Source organism: Haemaphysalis longicornis, unplaced genomic scaffold (genome assembly GCF_048455015.1).
Source record: "Haemaphysalis longicornis isolate Haplotype H1 unplaced genomic scaffold, Haemaphysalis longicornis Haplotype H1 scaffold_7, whole genome shotgun sequence".
Classification (NCBI taxonomy): Eukaryota; Metazoa; Arthropoda; class Arachnida; order Ixodida; family Ixodidae; genus Haemaphysalis; species Haemaphysalis longicornis.
In genome coordinates this window covers 143455172-143474019 of record NW_027526422.1, presented here as the reverse complement: position 1 = coordinate 143474019, position 18848 = coordinate 143455172, and the positions used below count along the sequence as shown (strand labels likewise).

The window sequence follows — 18848 nt, the reverse complement described above, 5'->3', positions numbered from 1 at the left end:
CTTCAGGAGCTCCGTCTTTCTGGCGTGTGGGACTGTACACGGATGGACAGCCCCTGCACTGAACTCACGCCACGCAGGGTGACGAAGATTCCGCTGTTCGGACAGGCGTGTAGCAGCTTAATTACTTCTGCACTGCTTCTTCGCTGGTGAAATACCATCCTCGCGTGACTTAAACACCGGAGCGATGGAGTGAATGGCGCCACCGAAATTTCTGCTATAGGTGTTGCAACATCCCTCGCCGCAGCATTGCAGCAGCACTAAACATCGCAGCAGCACTGGTCGCTGTTGAAACACGCCTAAGCTGCGACAGTTTGATTAGCTGGTCCGCATAGTTTGGATGTCCTAGCTTACTTTCACTGTTGTTTCGTTACGAATACTGCTGCAATTGTTTTTTGCAATAGCATTTCTTTTTGTCACAATGCAAAGCACACCTAAAACGAGCGAACGTTTCGGCGAGCTGGAACACTCAATCGATGGAATCGTCGATCAGGTTGCGAAAAGTGCCATAGATAACCTCGAGATTGATTTGAAAACAATATTTGAAGACTGGAAGCGAGACTTCGATGATTACCGTGAAAACATAAAATTTATTAATGAAATTTTGCAGACTTCGAAGCCGAGAAAGTACAACTGAAGCCGCTAACACACACTTGATTGCACGGAACCAAACCTTGGAGAGAAAGCTTGGCGACTTACAGAAATGTTTTCTTTGAAAAAATAAAGGAGATGAGAGCATGCCGAGCATGCTCTCAAGGAACAGATTGTCTAGGGATCACCAAAGCCGTTGCACGGAAAATGAACTGCTCGCTCATGGAACCGGCATTGACATCGTACATCGCGTGCCACCTACGAAAAATTGAAAAAAAAAAACGAATCGAGGGGTTTGTTTTCTGCACCAAGAATTCATCAAGTTGAAAGGCTGTATTGGTCACAAAAGGCACGGAAGGCTCGTCTCTATACCAAAGATATCGGGTTACATGAAGCAGAAGCTAAGCCTGTCTACATAAGCGATCAACTCACTACGGAATTCAAGCAGCTCCTCTCTAATGCCGTCGCTCTGCAAAAGGAACAGAACTGTCAATTCCTGTGGACCACTGATTCAGTCATTGAACGCCGCAAGAGTGAGTGTAGTCATATTTTCCGTATTCGTCGTAAAACGGGCCTTCCCGTCTTAATCACTTCGGCCTAAGCTACATCATGCTTTGCACTATGTCGTATATGAGCACTAAAACCTTCGAACCCGAGCACCTCATTTTTATCATTCCGTTATATATTTCAACTCCGGCAGCCTCATAAAAGCACTAAAACAAATTCTGCGCCCTCATATATTTTCTTACCCAGCCGTTTTCAATCATTAATATTTCGGGAACTTGGCCAACTACTCTTGGCCAACTACCTTTTCCTAATATTCCGGTGAGTATTGCAACCCTGCCACGTCTAGCTTGGGTGGGTGTGCTATTTTCTCAAAAATTCTAGGAGGCTTGCACTCACGCACAAAATTTGAATGCCGAGGCTCTTGTAGGTGAGCATTGACGGACGCATAGTTTCAGTAGCAAACCATGCATCTGGGAACGCAGGCCTCTTTTATGGCGTACCAAATATCCGTGGCCTGGCCGTGCGAGCACTGGAAAGAGATTTCGTGCGTAGGCTCTTCTACTATACAGAGCGCATGCGCAAGACGACATGAGCTGACACGCAAAGCGCTCTTTTAGGATACTGGGCGCATGGGCACGATGACATGACGAGCGGCTCTTCTACGAATGAGCCCAGGAGTGCATCCTATGTCGTGTCGTTCTCGGTGTTGTCGCGATTAGGGGGAAATACTTCTCTCCAGTGCTTCAGCGCCCGCTACCACTTGCCGTTTCGTTGTCGTGGGTATTGCAAAAACTGCGCGACACCAGTGCGTTGCTTTCCTCGCGGAGAGTTTCTGCGTACATTAACCCCGAACTCACCCTAGGCACAACAGCCCCGCAGTTAAGAATAATATTCTGTAGATTCTTAGATTACACCTTTCACTAAAAAAACTGCTGATTGTGAATCTTTTTGGCTGAAAGTTGATCACTCAGCGTTGGAAGCTAACGAGAAAAACACTGTATTTGGCAGTATTTCTAGGTAGCCCAGAACCTGGGTGCACAACGTCTGCGCCGCTCGATTGTACATTGCACTTAATCATCCTTGAAAACAAAGAAATTGTTGTTACACGATTTTTTAACATCCATCTTTGAGAGTTTGTATTGTCACAATTCATCGAATATAGCAGTTGTTTTCTGGGCTGGTAGTCTGATTCACTGTTTAATTTACAATAACCCGGTGTCACCACTGACAAGGACTGAACAATTGATCATTTCCCTTAGCAACGTTTCCAGCCTAGCTGAAGCTTTCATAATTTCAAGCACTATTACCGACCATTAAACTGTAGCGCTTCTTTACAAGCGTACAAAATGCGCAAGAAAACGCAATTCCTTAAATTATATTTTAACAGGCAACAATTCACTTAATTCATTAACAATCACATTTGGTTGGTAGTTTATGGCTGCAGGAATGCTAAAGTAGCTTGTAGTAAATTTTCATAAATATCACTGAATTCGAAGCGTCTTGCACCATACGTATGTTACTGCGGAAAAGTAATTTTCTCCAAGGCTAACACGGGGAATGACAATCAGTTTATTATTAATGCAAAAATGCACAACACGTGCAAGATACACAGAAAGAGGAGTTCCCATAGGCGATGACTCTAAGCGGTCCTCCTGTGCAATGTAAAAGTGAAAAAAAAGTTTACTAAGCACATCCGAGAGACCGAGAAAAAATATCAGTAATAATGATTAGACGCCCAAAAAACACGGATATACGCATGCAATAGCATGGAAAAGTTAACAATCAAGGCAATAAATTTTATGAAACCTAAAACAACAAAGAAGTGCACAAGAGCGACACACAGAAATATTAGGAATTACGAAAACCAGCTAGCTAATAAACGTGTATATTTTAGCTTGTGTTTAATTTTGTTCAGTGTACGTGATGTTTTATTATCCAGGGGTAAGGTATTCCAAAACGCGATCCCAGACGAACAAACAGTCTGCTTGCCGTAGTTATGATCTTAGGGAAAGATAAATTATTGTTAAGGGCAAACCTCGTGGAATTAGTGTTTCTATGCATAGAAATTGAAGTTGATAAGTGTGGAAGTTGATTGTTTGTTGTCTTATACATATAAACACCGCATTGATATTGTTTAAGTTCCTTAAGGAATAATATGTCATTTGCATGAAGAAATGACTTAGTGTTAGTATGAAGTGAGCTAGACATGGCAATTGTTATTTCGTTTTTGAATTGTCTGAATTTACGTAAGGTGAGGGCTGTATGTGCTACCCATAATAAATAATGCAGTAAGAAATGTATGTATGGATGAAGGAAAAATATAACGACCTTAGTGCTGCCTTGTCGAAATAAGGGTAAGCTTTATTCGTTATTTTTATGCCGCACGTCATCATTTTTTCTGACGTGTGCAAGGTGTCGATGGTATTTTAGGCTACAGTCAGGTTCGACACCAAAAAAAACTAAAGCAATCACTTACAATGATGCCGTTCTGAGCAATTTTGACAGCCGAAACAGAAGATTTTGGGGGTGAGTAAAGACGAGAAATTTTCTTCTGGACGCGTTCATCTGTAGCTTATTTTTGATAAACCAACAGGGTAACTTCGCCATATCAAAGTTCAATTTCTCAGTTGAAGTTTTATTGCTATTGGTGGAGTGAATAGTTTCTTTTAGCTTCTTTTAACCGTGAGTTAAGTAGGTTGCAAATGTTTTTTGTAGCCAGCCAGCCAGTTTGGCTTATTCGGTTGCCTTTCTGTTTTTCTGCAGAGGTTATCGGGTTTGCGCATTTCCGTGAGTGATCTGTCTGTCAGCCATACATTTTCTTTCGAAGCTATTACTTTTTGGCATTTTCGTTCATCTGCAGAAGATTAAAAATGTGTTAGGACTAAACCAGAAAGTACGGTGAAAGCTTCCTCTGCGTTATTTATTAGATAAAGTTCGGACCAGTCTGTTTTAGCACCGGCATCTACAATTTTTTTGGTGAATATACATATAGTAGAGAAAGGTAAATGCGATTTGAAATATGATTTAGGTACAATACTACAGGATAGTGGTCGGTGATATCGATTTCTGAAACTCCAGCTTCTGGTGGAGTCTTAAGATTGGACAATTCATATTCAATAAGAGAACCGTTACAATTACTAGTTGGTTTAATTGGAAGATTATGTAAACATCCATACCCATAGCTGTTCAGCGTGCTGAGATATTTCTTCGTATTAGGAAAGAGATCACCTAGTAAATTGATGTTAATATCTCCCATTATAATTGCATTTTTATTTTCGTGTGAAGTGGCATCAAGGGAATGCTGCACATTTGTGCGAAATTAAGAATCTGGAGAAGCCAGGGAGCGAGGAATAGGATGTTATAAGTAAACAAAAAAACTATCTATATCGCTAAAGACGCAACCATACAACCACCTTTGAAAGCCCGTTACAAAAAGTATTCCATCGTCCAACCAACGTGCTGAAAAAAGCGAAGAGAAATGTACATGCAAACAAAATTTACAGAGTGTACATGTTTGTCATAAGATGATGGTGGTGGTGGTGCGCGAAGATATGTCTCATACCCATCAAGGGGGATTGGCCAGGAAAGGGGCGCTCACCGAGAGAAATTACATAGTAATTAAATGAACACATTAGATGAATAAAATAAAATACGCGTATAGGAGGAAAATAATACTGAAAAAACTGCCCTAACATGAGACGTAGCTCCAGGATGTGTTGAAAGCAAAATAAAATAAAAACTTCAAACAAAATAAGGACAGAAAACATTAAAAGTATGTATAATGGAATGCAATGAATGACTTCATTATACGAGGAGGCCAATAGGCCCTGTTGGGGGGCATAGGAAAAAGGGGCAGGAGAAGATGGTTCATATAAAGTCTTCACTGCACTGTGAGGGTTCACTTAGCACGGTATGCACAGTTGAAGTTTTGGCGAAGACATTCTAATACGACCGTGATCGGCGTATCTTTCAGGAGTCACAAAGGCTGTTTTTGGGGGCCATCTAGAGAGTGGGTGAACGATCCGCCATCATACTACTTTATAGATACGTGTTTTGAGAACGAATTGTGTGATTTTTTGTAAAATTGGGGGGCTGTTTTTGACATGTTGGACATGTTCTTCAAAAGTCGTCGGGCGTATTCACGTTATGAGTTGAGTAAGCTGAACAAGCCCAGATAAGGTGAAAAGGGTTCGGTGTATTGATGCTGCCGCGGTACGGGCACCGAGTACTAGCAGTGTGCCTATGCGTTGTCCATTTGGAGTATAGGCCGAGTAAGCGAAGATTTTGTTAGCAAAAATGAGTCCTGTTCTTGGCAGGGACTGCAGAGAAGCAAGAAAACCAGGTGGTGAGGCGTCACCGGTTACCGGCTGAGGTTGGTAATTGTACTGTATTTTTGCTGCCAGTCCAATTCGCATGCTTGTTGGGGCTCAGGTCTTTCCTGGATGGGCGCGGGAACCATGGGAGGATCGCGTAAACACTATCGGGCAGCATTAAGCGGTGAATTGTTTTCGTCTGCTTCATATGTGTGAGCAAGAGTCCAGGCCAGACGTATATTAAACCCTTCGTGAGTGAGGTCACGAATTTTGTAAAGAATGTTGGTGGCCTTACAATTGGGTGAGAAGAACCTGTTCAGTTCTCGTAGAGCGACATGGCGGTCAGTGATGACACGGAACTTGTTGGTGGTGGTAAATGAGGTCGCACTTTGCATGATCCGACTGGCGCCGAGGATTCCAAAAAGTTCGACTTCATCAGTGAGACCGTATGTGTTTGTTATATTGCGAGAGTCATTAAGCTGGGGGATGTCAGGACACCCGCCGCTGCTGTTGTGCAGCTCATGGCTGCGTCGGTGAAAGCGTGAAATAAAACAAGAAGGGGAGTTGGTGAAAGAGAGGTGGTGGCCACAAGATTGCGGACGCCAGGACACAGCCACTTCGTCGTCTTCGTCGTTTCTTGTATGAGCCAAGGCAGAATGGGACATTCCCTACCTATATGTGTCCCGGGTCAATATATTTGGTAGACTCTCGGAGACACAAACCACAAACGTAGACGTTCCGTAGTGTTCAATTCTCGCACTTTTTTTGGTTTTATTATACTATGATGGCATTTTTAACTGCCTCAAATTGTCTAAATGCCTCCTCTACCTTGATGACACCTCCATCTACATGTTGCACGCATCCATTGATGTTCTTATTTCACACCGCAACCACGATATCAAAAGCGTTTGTTCATAGTGTTACAGCAACTGTTTCATATTCAATGCATCCAAAGCTAAAGTTGCGAGCTTCTAGCTTCGTCTCAAGACTTTAAATTCCATTAGTTCTGCACATTATATGTGATGTTATCCTGCCTACAGATCGATGCTCAGTTTTGGGGGTTGAAATAGACAGATATTTAAAATTCATTTACCCGGTCATGTTTCTAAAAACAATGTGGGTAGGGAATCAAGCTGTAATTTCGGGCAAGAAATTAATACCGTCTGCGGTCGCTTCAAACTCTTTACTATGCTTTTATTTACAGCCATATAAAATATTGTATATAATACTGCGGCATAATTTACAGTATTCCTTTTCTTCTTTTCAAGCACATTTAAACCAAAACGTACGAATAATGGCATTCGACTCTTTGAACTACATGTTACTCCACTATATCAGCCCTGGGATCTCCTCCTGCTACATAAGTTATTCTACATAATTTCGGAATGTCCGCCAATTGACTTGATACTAATAAGAGTGTTCTTATTTGAATAGACTGAACGTAACGCTATTTGTATTACAACATTCTTTTTACTCAGAAAATCCAGAACATAATATGGTAAACAGAGGGTTGAACTTGCCGCCATTATTTTCTCGAACGACGGACCTTTTAATGCTAAAAAGTCTTTGCTTGCTCATCTTACCAACCATCAATTCTTACATACATCCTCGAAGAACCCAACCTTTCAGCTGATTAGTTCGTATGAATGTTTTTCTGGTGCGGTTAGTTTGTTCTCGGTTTTTGTTCTTACTATCGTTCTGTTTTTCCATAAATATTAGGACTTTGTATATAAGATGTGTATGGGCTGTTTTATGAACCAACTTATGGAGTGTGGGCTTTTGTGTAATGTTACAATATTCTTAGCACTGCTTCTTTGCTAAGTTAATTCTGTTATGATTACTGATTCTGTTATGTAGAATCTTACTGTTCATTTAGTAGACGACGATCCCCAGTTCCGCACTTCGGGCCCTTTTTTCTGTAATACCAATAAGCATGCACTGTACCCTTGTAATATGTATAATAAACTGAACTGAATCGTTCTTTGGTGATTATTAGAAATCGTTTACTCGCAGCTTGCACACGTTGGGGCTAATTGTCATTTCTTGGGTTTATTTCCCGTTTGTGTCGACGACGGGGTCATTAGAGTCCAGTTTTCAAACGGAAGATATAAGGGTATTGGCTTAGAATGGCTTTTTGTGGAATGCATCAGCTATCGAGCCGGTGTTGCTTCTATGCTTGGGACGATTCATCCCAAGGTAAGAAGCACGGCACCGTTTAGGCTGCAGCGCTGAAAACCTGTGTCGAGTACGTAGCACACAGTTGAGCTGCGCTGAAAGAATACCCCGCGGGAAACAAAATCATTTCTGGGGAAATTTCGGTAATCGAAAAAGTACCCAATTGAAGTGGACGTGTGTCACTCAATATTATTCATAAAGTAGAACACAACTCGAAATATTTTATCCACAACACGGCCTGAAGGTTATGCCAGTTTTCGGCAGCAATTTGTTGACATAAGATAAGGTAAATATTGGTTGCTGTAATTTCAGGCGTTCCTCAGGGGAGAGTGTGGGATCACATCTGGTTTGTGTAATAAGGCGACACTGAGCGTGAAAGTGCTCAGGCATGCCATGAAAGCAAAAACTACACATCGAAATCCTGAATAGTGACAGAATTGATAAATTCTAATCAAGGGAATTTCAATATTCGGACAACTCACTATTTTTACCGTGATAAGAAAGTACAACTCAACAAAAAGAAGGAAACGGCTTCATGTATCACCACAACTTATTTCAGGTGGATTAAACTACTATGTCTGACTTACCTGGCCATTCCCATGATCTAGATTTCTCCATGGATTCCTGTGGTAGCGATTCCTTTTCCGCCTTCTTTTTTTCTCAGAATTCTTTACTCAGGATGCACGTTTTCCTGAAAAATGCCATAAAATGAAGCAAAACTTTTGTTGACGTCAATATCGGTAATTTGTAAAGCAGAGCTGTCTATGGCTGGGATCCTGCAAATTGTCCCCCGCAAAAGAGCAACGTTGGGAAAATCGCACGCGAGCATAGTGCTACGTTGAGGCGCCCACAAATTTCCCGGGTACCGTAAACTGTGCGCCACAGCTTCAGTGTACGAAACGAATGGGCTGGCGATTACGATACTTCTTAAAGCGATCTTGGGGAGCAGCAGCAGTGCGCTGAGGCAGCACTCCCTCTTGGATTCTCTCTGTGGCAGCGATGATGAGCGCCTGCGTCGGCGGCGCGAAGTGCATCTCAAGAAGGGACCGCGCTTGCGTCTTAGGCAAGGAACGCATACAATCGTCGCGCGCACGCTCCCCTCCTGTTTTCGCCAGCGTCGCGCGGGTGGAGGGCGTAGCGTACTGCCGCCCCCTACCCCACCCGACACATTCAGACAGCGCTCACACCGCCACGGTGAACCAATCTCCGCTCAAAATTTTCCGACACTCTCCTACTTTGCTTTCTTTCACTATCCGGTCCTCGGGACGCTCTCTTAATCGGCTTTCTTTCACTATTCGGACCTAACGACCACTCTCCTCCTTAGTTTTCTTGCACTACATGGTCTTGGCATTGCTCACTCGAATACGACGATGACGCAGCTCGGCCCAGATACGGCCGCCAAAGATCTGCGACCTAAAAATAGTAAAAATTAAAAAAAGCTCTTTGGACCATATATTTTATTTTATGGCGGCTTATAACTCCCCCGTACAAGCATCTTCACAGCAATGCACTGTGTGTTGCGGGGAATCCGACTTTAAAACCATCGTGTTAGCTTTGTTTTTGTAAGCTGGCTTTTCCACATTGAATGTTTCGGAGTGAATTCGCACGTCCATCTTCGGAGGGAGTATCATTACAGAGAGCCGCTCTAACTCGTTCTATTCAAGCTACCTGGAAATGATTATATGACAATTAGCCGCTAAGATGGCTCGGACCTTACGGTGAAATTTTTTTTTTTACTTTTCGTAATATATACTTATTAGTGAAGTTGTATACATTGTTGCATTCTCGTATGCTGGAAATACATGGACTTCTAAGGAAGAGAAGCGGATGGCCACATGTTTGTCCACTGGAATATGACTATTGTTCATCAAGGTGTCATTCAGGTAATTACCAAGAAATAAATGCTCAATCGCAAAGTACAAACATATGTACTTTGCTTCGTGCATCCCTGGGACTACGACCCGGTAAAAGTATATGGTCGCTCACGTTGACACTCGGCACCACGGCTTTGCTGGTCGTACTTCTTCACAGAGCGGAAGGGCACTAAATTTTTATTTGGGAATATTTAGTAGTAATGATATATTCATACACTAATGGTTAACGGTAGTTCGCGATTCTATGACTTGTGCTCAGTTCTCCTTCAAGTGAACTTGATATCACGCGTTTGGTATCACGAGCTTGTATTTTCAAGGGCTTCTTAAGCACTGCGGCTTTCTCTGTAACGTGGATACCTGGCTGAATAAAAAGAATAAAAACGAGGCCGTTCGTCTTCTTTCCTCCTGCCATTGTTGATAGAACCCACGACGCTGGTTCTTAGAGTTATTTCTTGCACACAGTTCATGCTAGCTGTCGCTGAGCATTTTTGTGTCTTCGTTCTCAATTAGTGAGCGATGTGGTTCACCTTCGACGGCGCTTGCGGCCGTAAAGGGTCAAGGCGTGATTCAGAGGCATGCCCAGTAGACCCCGAGAGATTCTGTCCATCTTCGCAAAGTATACACTCCTGGGTGGACTGTTTCTTTTACAGCTGCGCAATACGTACGGACCTACTAACTTTGCCCAGTTGTGTAACTTGGCCATCAGCTCAAGTGACAGAAGCGCGGAATTATTGCGTCATCGTCGTTGCTATGGCATGATTGATATGTTTGCAGTTCATGTATGTTTTTTAATGCAACAGGCGAATAACAGTGTTGCATCTCTTTTCTGAACAGGCAAGTGGTGCAGTAAGTTAAATGACTGCACATAAATGCAAGAGTACCAAGATGAAATCCCAATACCGGCAAATTGTTTTGTAGAGCTTTGTATTTGGGTGGCGCAAGTGCACCAAACGAAGCGTTGGAGATGAACATACAGGTTCCTCGTTAGTCCCACACGGAAATACGTTGCATTTAAAATGAAGAATGAATGATAAACAAAATTTCCGGCCTCACACCAGCACTCGTGGTTTTCCTTGTCTGTACCATCGGCATCGCCCGGGTATTACCGTAGATCAGGCAAAGTCCATGCTTTGTGTTTAACGCGACTCTGTCCTGCCAAGTACATTTGTCACCGGGTACACGTGTTCTTACACGGTAGCATTGTTATTCAAAGTGTTCGTTGAGGTAGTACAGCTGCTTCGTTGATATTATACGAAGAGCGCTTCAGATATAAGACAAACACTGAATAGAGGGACAAACCGAACAGTGTTTGTACCGTAATCGTCATCGCTTGGCGTCTAACATGTCCCGATAACAACTAGCCCCACACCAAGTCTCATTGCGTGGCTGAAATGGGGACTTTGTTCCGAACTTCAGACCTCTATATTTTTGAAATTTCAGTCAGGAACAGCCGATATTCCGACCGCACAGGACTGCCCGGACAGGCAGAAGTAATCCCAAAAGATAAGTAAACTTGGCTGTTAAAACATTAGCCTATTGGAGAGAGAAAGAGAGAGAGAAGGGCACAAAGATGGAGTAGAACTTTGTTTAGATGAGAAACATCGTGTGGGTGGAACCCTCAGTTAAGGGCGCCATGGGAGTAACCCGTCATCTTCGCCTGTTCGATCAGCTGCAGCTGCCTGCTGGGGCATGAATGAGCTGGCGAGTTGTCGCTCCCACTGCTTTTGAGAGGGGTGTGAGAAAGGGTTAACGTTGAGGTTATTTTGATATTCTCATACTATGTAGTAATTATACTATGTAGTAAAGTGCTGCAACCACGACGTAGTTCCTTCATAGGAGATGGTAGATGGTCAATTTTAGCTTGTAGCTTCATACGGTGCGTGTACGTATCAGTCTGGACGTGATGAAGCGGAGTTGGTTGGGGCCTGGTAAACTGCCCAGACACTGGAGGGCATCGCATTCAGCTTAGAAGACAAAGGTTTGTAATGTACGTTTAATTAGGAATGGAGTATCCTGTCTTTTCCTATTCTTCTAGTCATGCTCGGCAGACCAACTCTTGAGCGAACACGTGTTCCGGCTGGTATCTGACTAGGAAGGAGTGGGCTAAGGCCTGGATGATCGTCATGTTTCTCTGAGGTGGGCGTAGAAGGGTGATGCCAAGAGAACTCCTCCAAATTGTTCCTGCCACATAATTTCTGTATGCCGCTTGTCAGCTCGTGATCATGGTGGATGCTAAGGTTTGGGCGATTGTCAGGATGATTGCTGTTTCTCCTGCTTTGCTTGTCGTGTACTTTTGAAAGGCTGGAATGGAGAGGTAAATAAAGCAAATATTTATGCTCCTCCGTGAGATGAAAATCCGGTGGTTGTCTGTCTGGAGAAAAGTTCTCCGGAGCGAACCGATAGGAATGCGTGAGGAAGATCAGGACGTAGATTAGTTAGGAGCAAGGGGAGAGAATTTGGTTGCGTTTGTCTCTCGCAGCAGAGCGCACACGGAGGTAGCTACTGCATAAAGCACAGATGAGCGACAAGGGCGGGTAGCAGTGGCGGACGGTGCGGGCGGAGCAGCGCCAACGTGGCAATGGCAAACACTGCCCCACGTTATTTCGAAATGGGTGGACCACGGGTAATACTTGTGTAAGATCAGCGGGCATCGTATGATGAGCGACGCCATGAGCAGGAATGGGGACGGAATAAAATGATATCAACACATATTGTGCAATCAAAATGACCATGATGAACAATAAGGAGCGACGCCCAGTTACCTAAACCTCAGCCGCATGTTACAGCTTCGCTGGCTATCTCTTAGGAAGACCATTGGTGCACTTTGTACACTTTATGATGATAAGTTTGGCAGACATTCACTCCCTGGTGCCTAAGCTAAATCCGACAGGTCTTTACGATCTGACAGTCGTTTCACATTCTACAAGATTATAACTAATACACCATGTTGAAGCGAATTCCACAAAGCATCGTTAAATGAACGAAGCACGGATCGCATGTACGCTAATGGTGAAATATTTTTGCATCACCGAGTTAACCATTCTGGCCACACTCTAGAATTTACCACAGAACGCAGCACATAACAACACAACCATTTTTTCGGTGTGCAACGAGCGCTTCAACCAGTCGCCTCGACGTCGGCGCGGCAAAAGTAGAGCCATAGTAACAGGAGTTACAATAGGAGAACCGTTAGATATAAGAGTGCGTAAAAAATAAACTTCATTTCCGTCTTTCCAGCCGCCTGCAAGGGCTGATTTTCTCCTCGTATCTTTTCAAACGACGCCTCTTCCGTGGACAGCCTTATCCGCCTCCCTTCGCACCACATTCGCCCTGTTCGTTCAACTCCGGCTATTGCCGCTTGATTTCTGCTATCAGTCCGTTCCTGTCAAGTGGCTTCCTACGCCGAGTCGTGCCGTCGTTTCCTTCCCGTCTGCGCTCGACGCTTCGTGCCGCCAGCCGTTTCTCGTTTCCTTGTGTCCCAAGCCGATTTACTTTTGGTAACGAGTTTTAAAGCATTTTTAGGCTTATAGGGTTCGATTCTTCAATACTCCTACGTGTCTTGTTTTCTTATGGTAAATTCTAGAATGGAGGCGTGGTCAGGACCACCCACGAAATTTGTTTTTTGCAGCTTCGGCAGGGCATGATGGCACCAACAGAAAACAATGATGTTTGGGGATACAATATGCTTCATCACACCTTCACAAACATCCATACACCACTATTATCAGACGTAAAATTGAATACACATCTTCCGTTTGTGATCCTGAGAATGCTCATAAGGTTGACCAAATTGAATCCCTTGTAAATCGTGACATTGGTTTCTTTTTTTCGGGTTATTCACGTTATGCCAGAAGTCACCGCTCCTGTCACATCGTCGTAAACTACCAGTTTTATTGTTTCACGAACGATACAACCACTTTTTACTTCCTTCTTCATTCTTTTCTTCGCCGCCAGCCTTTGTTCCTCGATGGGAACATCCCTTAAAGGCGACGACTAGAATACCACACCTGTAGATATTCGCAATCATTAAAACACGGCGCTATTTTTGACAGGAAGGCCCTACCAACTTTCAGTGATCCAATCACGTTTCTTACAATATATCTATACCTCATTAGAAAGTGTTCTTACAAGTTTGTGAAGCAAGTATTCTTCAGCTTTTTTGCAATTTTTGCTGTAAGTTTCTTTCTGCCTTGCACCAACTTGTTATAACGTCCTTTGCTTAACACGATGTGAGATTTTTAGCCTTCTTTTCTGTTCATTGTATGGCGTCCCCTATGTAATACCCTCCCAATGAGGGCCTTCAGGGATATTTTGAATAAATAAATAAATAATATCAAAGTAACAGAAAAGCAGAAATAGAAGTGTAGCCACAAAGGCCACGATCCTCTAGCCTTGCGTCTGGTTGCAACTTTTTTGTGTTTTTGGCCAATGCCAGAGGAGCAGTTTTGCTTCGCCCGCATAAATGTGATTGCAGCTAATTTCCATGGGTAATGCCGCTAACTATAAGAGCTAGAATGAGGCGAGGTGGCTTTCTTTTAAGACCTGTGGACGATGAGGGATAGTTCGAAATGGCTGAGTTTGCAATAGTTTGCCATGTATATTATGGATAGTGGGTTTCCTGCCACGTAGTAATAAATCGTGTTTGTAAGAAAGCTTATAGTGGGGGTGTTGGGAATGTCGCGCCGTGTTTCGTAAATTCGGTCCCTGGAAGATGTTGCTGAATACGGCAATGCGTTGTTTTATATAATACCCGAAGGGGAATTTTTCCGGGTGTGCAACGAAGGCAGCAGAGACCGGATAGAAGCTGGGTTTGTTATCTGGCTTTGTTGAGGACTACTTGATGCCCCCCAATTGAACCACAGGTGGTCCAAAACTGCGTGTTGTATGCGTGGACATTTTTTGAAGATGGGTATAAGTAATTAGTTCTATCATGACCAGGATAAAAATGGGCGGAAAAATGACTGAACCCTGAGGGTAGCAAGGGGTCAGGCACAAAAGTACACAGGGTGGTTTGGGCTCTGTAAGGGGATGGTGGTGCGTACGGTACGAAAAGTTTTACTGAATGGTAAATAAGCGTTTTGGAGCTTGTCGTATAGAGACCTTTCAATATCGCTTCATGGGTGCATTATAAACTGTTCTTATTAAAAGAGTAAGGATAGCGCTTGGTGGGCGAACTTAGTGCTCTGAGCATTTTGTCTTTTAGCAGTAACGAGGCGTCTTTTGAGGATAAGTGGGCGCGGAAACTACAAATGGTGTGTTGTAGTTCGTGGTTATTGACGTATGTAGAGACTCCATAGTGAACTAGGTTTTGATATGACTTGCCGGAACACAATGTTAAAAAAATTTGATGAAGATATTTTAGTGTTACTGGCTCGTCGGGGTAGAGAATCCGGTTGTAGATGGGTATAAGTAGTTTTTTCCCATCGAAATTGCAGAGAATTCGAGGTTCCGCAATACTGAAGTAGCCAAGCCGCGTGGTTGTTCTTGTGGGAATGTAGTAAGGAGCAGTTCATAGGCATTCCATCTTTTCCTATTGCGGTGTTCTGAGTAGGGTATAGACGGCGGGGTAGAATTTGGGAGGGTGAAGGGGCGTCCATATCGGGTTTTTTTCTTGGTTTGGGTGGCCGCGTGGTGGGGCCGGGTACTGAGGCAGTGATTGAGTGATTGTGCGAGTACGCTTTTCCTTGGGTCGGGGGTGATTGTGGGTTCGGCGGCGTATGGTGCGGGTGGTGTTTGATTTGGTGTGTTTGGCACCTAGAGCACAGCGGACGATATTGTTGAACCTTTTTATTATCATCATTGGTGCCCCTTATTACGCGTGAGCGGCTCTATCTCGAGCTGCTTTATCTTCCTCGCATCGCCATAATGTAAAGAAAACAACCACCGTGTCATCGGAACTTCACAGCCCTCGGACTGTCCTCTTGTTTTAGATTTTGATGCGAAAACCTGGGATGAAGGCCCTCTTGCGATTCGGAGCCTTCCGAAATTTGGCCTATTAGAAGTAGAACCCCTTCATTCCGACGACGGACTGTTTGGATGGCGAGCACCACGCTGGTGCTACCGAAACCCCACCGACGTGATGGGCAGTTGACACAGTGATGCATCTTCACCTGTGACAGTTGCCCGATGGCACCAGGAACTGATTTTGTGACCGGTGAGGTGCATGCTATATTGTATAGCGCAATTGAACACGCTCTACCTGTGCTCCACGAGCAGTGTGTTCCGGAATCTACGATGCGCCTTTTTACACTGAAAACGAAAAAGAAAAATAAGAGTATATTTGTTCGTGAACTAAGCAGAAACGCAGAGGTCGCATTAAGCTTGTCCGTGATGAGCAGTGATGATTTTAATGTATTGGTGACCTTACTCCGGCAGTTACCAAAAACTGAAGTTGCCTTGAGATCAGGAGAATTGAATCTTTTATGGACATGGAACCCATTGACGAGGAATTTTGCAGCCGACTTTCATTATTAAGAGAAAATTACCCACGTCATGTGCTGAATATAGCAGCGATTGAAAGGCAAAACATCCGAGAAAACACAACAGAGCCTGATTATAGAGAATTTGCATCCATTTGAAAACTTCGGGGACTTTCTTACATTGACCGAGGAATGCTTTCAAGAACAAAATTTGAAAAACCCCGATGAAGCCTCTATGACTAAACTGCGCATCTGCCTCATGTCCTACCCCAAGGAGAAATTGAGAAGATTTTATGTTCGTTAGCCGCACGTCACCTTCAAGCGAAAGATACCATGCTTTCGTTCTCATTTGAAGAGTTCCCGGAGATGACCCGCAGTAAGACAGACTGTTCACCTAGTGCCGTGACAGTGCTAGAAGTGACGTATTCCGGGTGTGTCGGGCATAAAACCATGGATGCTTCTCCCTAAAAAATGAAACGACAAGATAAGAAAGACATATTTTAACAACAGGACAACCGGCGCATGAAACTGAAGGTCGAAATACCGACATTTTTAGAGACATCCTAAAAGAATGCCGTTGAGCGAGGACAACACATTCTGAAGAAAACTGTACACGGCAGACCGTTCGAAGAGCAAGAAGGCGTCTGGCAATAAAAATTGAACTACAAGATTACAGAGGCTTCGAATGGAACAGCGGCCAAAAAGGAACTGCTTTTTTCAGTTAGCTGTGAAAAAACCTGTATTACACCACAGTTCAAGACCTTCAAAGGAAGGCTTCGAATTTCAGCCGGGCTACGGAAACTTTCCAAACACTATTAGGGTGCGATCAGTAAACGGGACTTTCGCGGGTTCATATTCTCACTGCCTCCAGCGTAAAGTAAAAAAACGGTGCTCTTTTGGAGGGCCACAAAAAAAGTAAAAACACAGGACAGGCGTAGGTGCGCCTGTCCTGTATTTTCTTTCTTTTTGTGGCCGTCCAAAAGTGCGCCGTTTTTTACTTTACAATAAAGATGCACCAAGTCGCCCACCAACAACTTCTTCTAAAGACACTGCCTCACCGAATCCACAAGAAAGAACGTACTGTACCCGCTGGCCGTGGGCTGACCAGGGTTTACTTGTGTTTATTTATTGTGTTTATCGTCTTCTTTTATTATTATCGGTGCCCCTTATCTCGCGTGAGCAGTTTTTCTCGGGCTGCTTTATCTTCCTCACATCGCCATATTGTAAAGAGAACCACGACCGTGTCAGCAGAACGTCGCGAACCTCGGTCTCTCCTCTGATTTCACAGATATAAAACGTAAAATAACTGCTGACAGCTCCTTGAAGGCGGTCACAAATGTATGTGTGAAGTAATAGCCGGCTGCATGTTGTGTGTTGAGGGCAATTGTATTTTAGGTTTTAGTTTTTTTCCAGTGGTGGATAAGCCATAATGCAAGTGAAGGACGAGAATGTCTGCCGAAGACTGCCCCGAAGCAACGACAGATGGTCAAGCTGTTATGATGGAAGAATAAAAGAGCCAAACATGCCTTGTGTACTTTAGCACTTCTTCCTACCCGCGTACGCCTTGTCATCCCTACCCAACATTGTTCGGCCTGCGCTTGGTGTTCCCTACCTGACTAGCTATACCACATGGTAAGTGGTTATGGCAACGCAAACCCAATTTCCCCCAAGTCCAAACCCTAACTTGAAGCAGTGGAGGGCTTCATTGGCCAGCCGAGACTTGAATATCCAGCTCAACCCAGCTGGTGCGTGCGGTGTTCGGTTTGGCCTTCCCTAGGAGACACGAAGCTTGTAAAATTTTCTTTATTACAGTCAAACCCGGCTATAACGAACCCGGATAGAGCGAATTATGCTATATATCGAACAAAAATATTTCATTTACGAAAATACATGAGAAACATATTCCTTATAACGAAGTTCACATAGGATATATCGAACTCTGCGCACCTAGAATTGCCGCCGAAATTCATGGTCTCGGAGCGGCGATTGAGATGTGTATTGGCCACGACCACGGAGCAAGAGCCGCGACTGAGACATTGCGCCTCACACGGAGCGACGTGACGCCCACCACTTTACGTAACTGTTTTCGACGCGCGGGACTCACAACGGAACCCGCCCAGTCAGCGAGTCTGGGCCAAGACAGCAGCATCGGTGATCTGCGGGAAGAGCTCGCCAATGTTCCCAATGATGTCGCGAGTGAAAGCCGTCAGACGCTTATAATGAAGCACTTCCGGCAGTAGATGTGTTCCGCCAATGCTTCTTCGATTTTGGAGGACGCGAACTCGAACTGGTGCAAACGACGTTTCGTGCAGAGAATGTGATGTTAGGTGATGCCGCCAAAAATGCAAGTGGGAACAAAAATCACCGCTTTTGTTTTGCAAAGCAGGCAGGTAAGGCGGACAGTAGATTTATTACTTGCAATAAATGGATTATTTTGTGTGTGGATATGGCTACTTTATTGTGCTCGTTTCTGCATGCGGGGATGGCGGGGTTTCGGAGGGGGGGGGGGGGAGGCTCCCGCAGATTGCAAACTCCTAACAATAAGCTCGTTATAGGCGGGTTCGGCTATATCGAACTATTGTATATATCAAACAAATCGAGGTGCATATTGCAGTTCGCTATACACGGGTTTCACTGTACTTGACATAACCAAAGTGGTTGAAGAAATTACAAGACCGTCTGCAGTTCTCGAATTGTTAGGCCAACATTGTTAGGAAGCAGGTTTACCTGGATTGTTAACGGATAGATTTTGTGACCATAAAGCCATTTTCGTTTACCTTTTATGTTCGTTACGCACACAACGTAATCTGTATTCAACGCATTGTGACTTTAACCGCGCTGATGAAGACAGTATCATGCCAATTACAGGTGATTCATTTGAAAAATTTAAACAGCTTAGCTAATGTGCGGACGTCAACGGTTTGGTTGCTTTCTTTGAAAATCTTGCACACTCTTGTATTACCCGATTTGTT

The 18848-nt window shown here is 44.0% G+C and overlaps 1 protein-coding gene across 4 annotated transcripts in view; it reads right to left on the bottom strand.

The window, feature by feature from the left end:
- Nucleotides 1-18848, bottom strand: part of LOC144147093 (caspase-2-like) — a 92612-nt gene that overhangs the window by 52257 nt on the left and 21507 nt on the right. For 3 of the 4 annotated variants that reach the window (XM_077679142.1, XM_077679139.1, XM_077679140.1), the window contains exon 2: nucleotides 8171-8274. In XM_077679142.1, coding sequence (XP_077535268.1) covers nucleotides 8171-8201 — 31 coding nt within the window. In that variant the 5' untranslated portion in view covers nucleotides 8202-8274. Of the gene's footprint in view, nucleotides 1-5238; nucleotides 5357-8170; nucleotides 8275-18848 lie in introns of those variants that run through there. The other variant, XM_077679141.1, reaches the window with a different exon arrangement.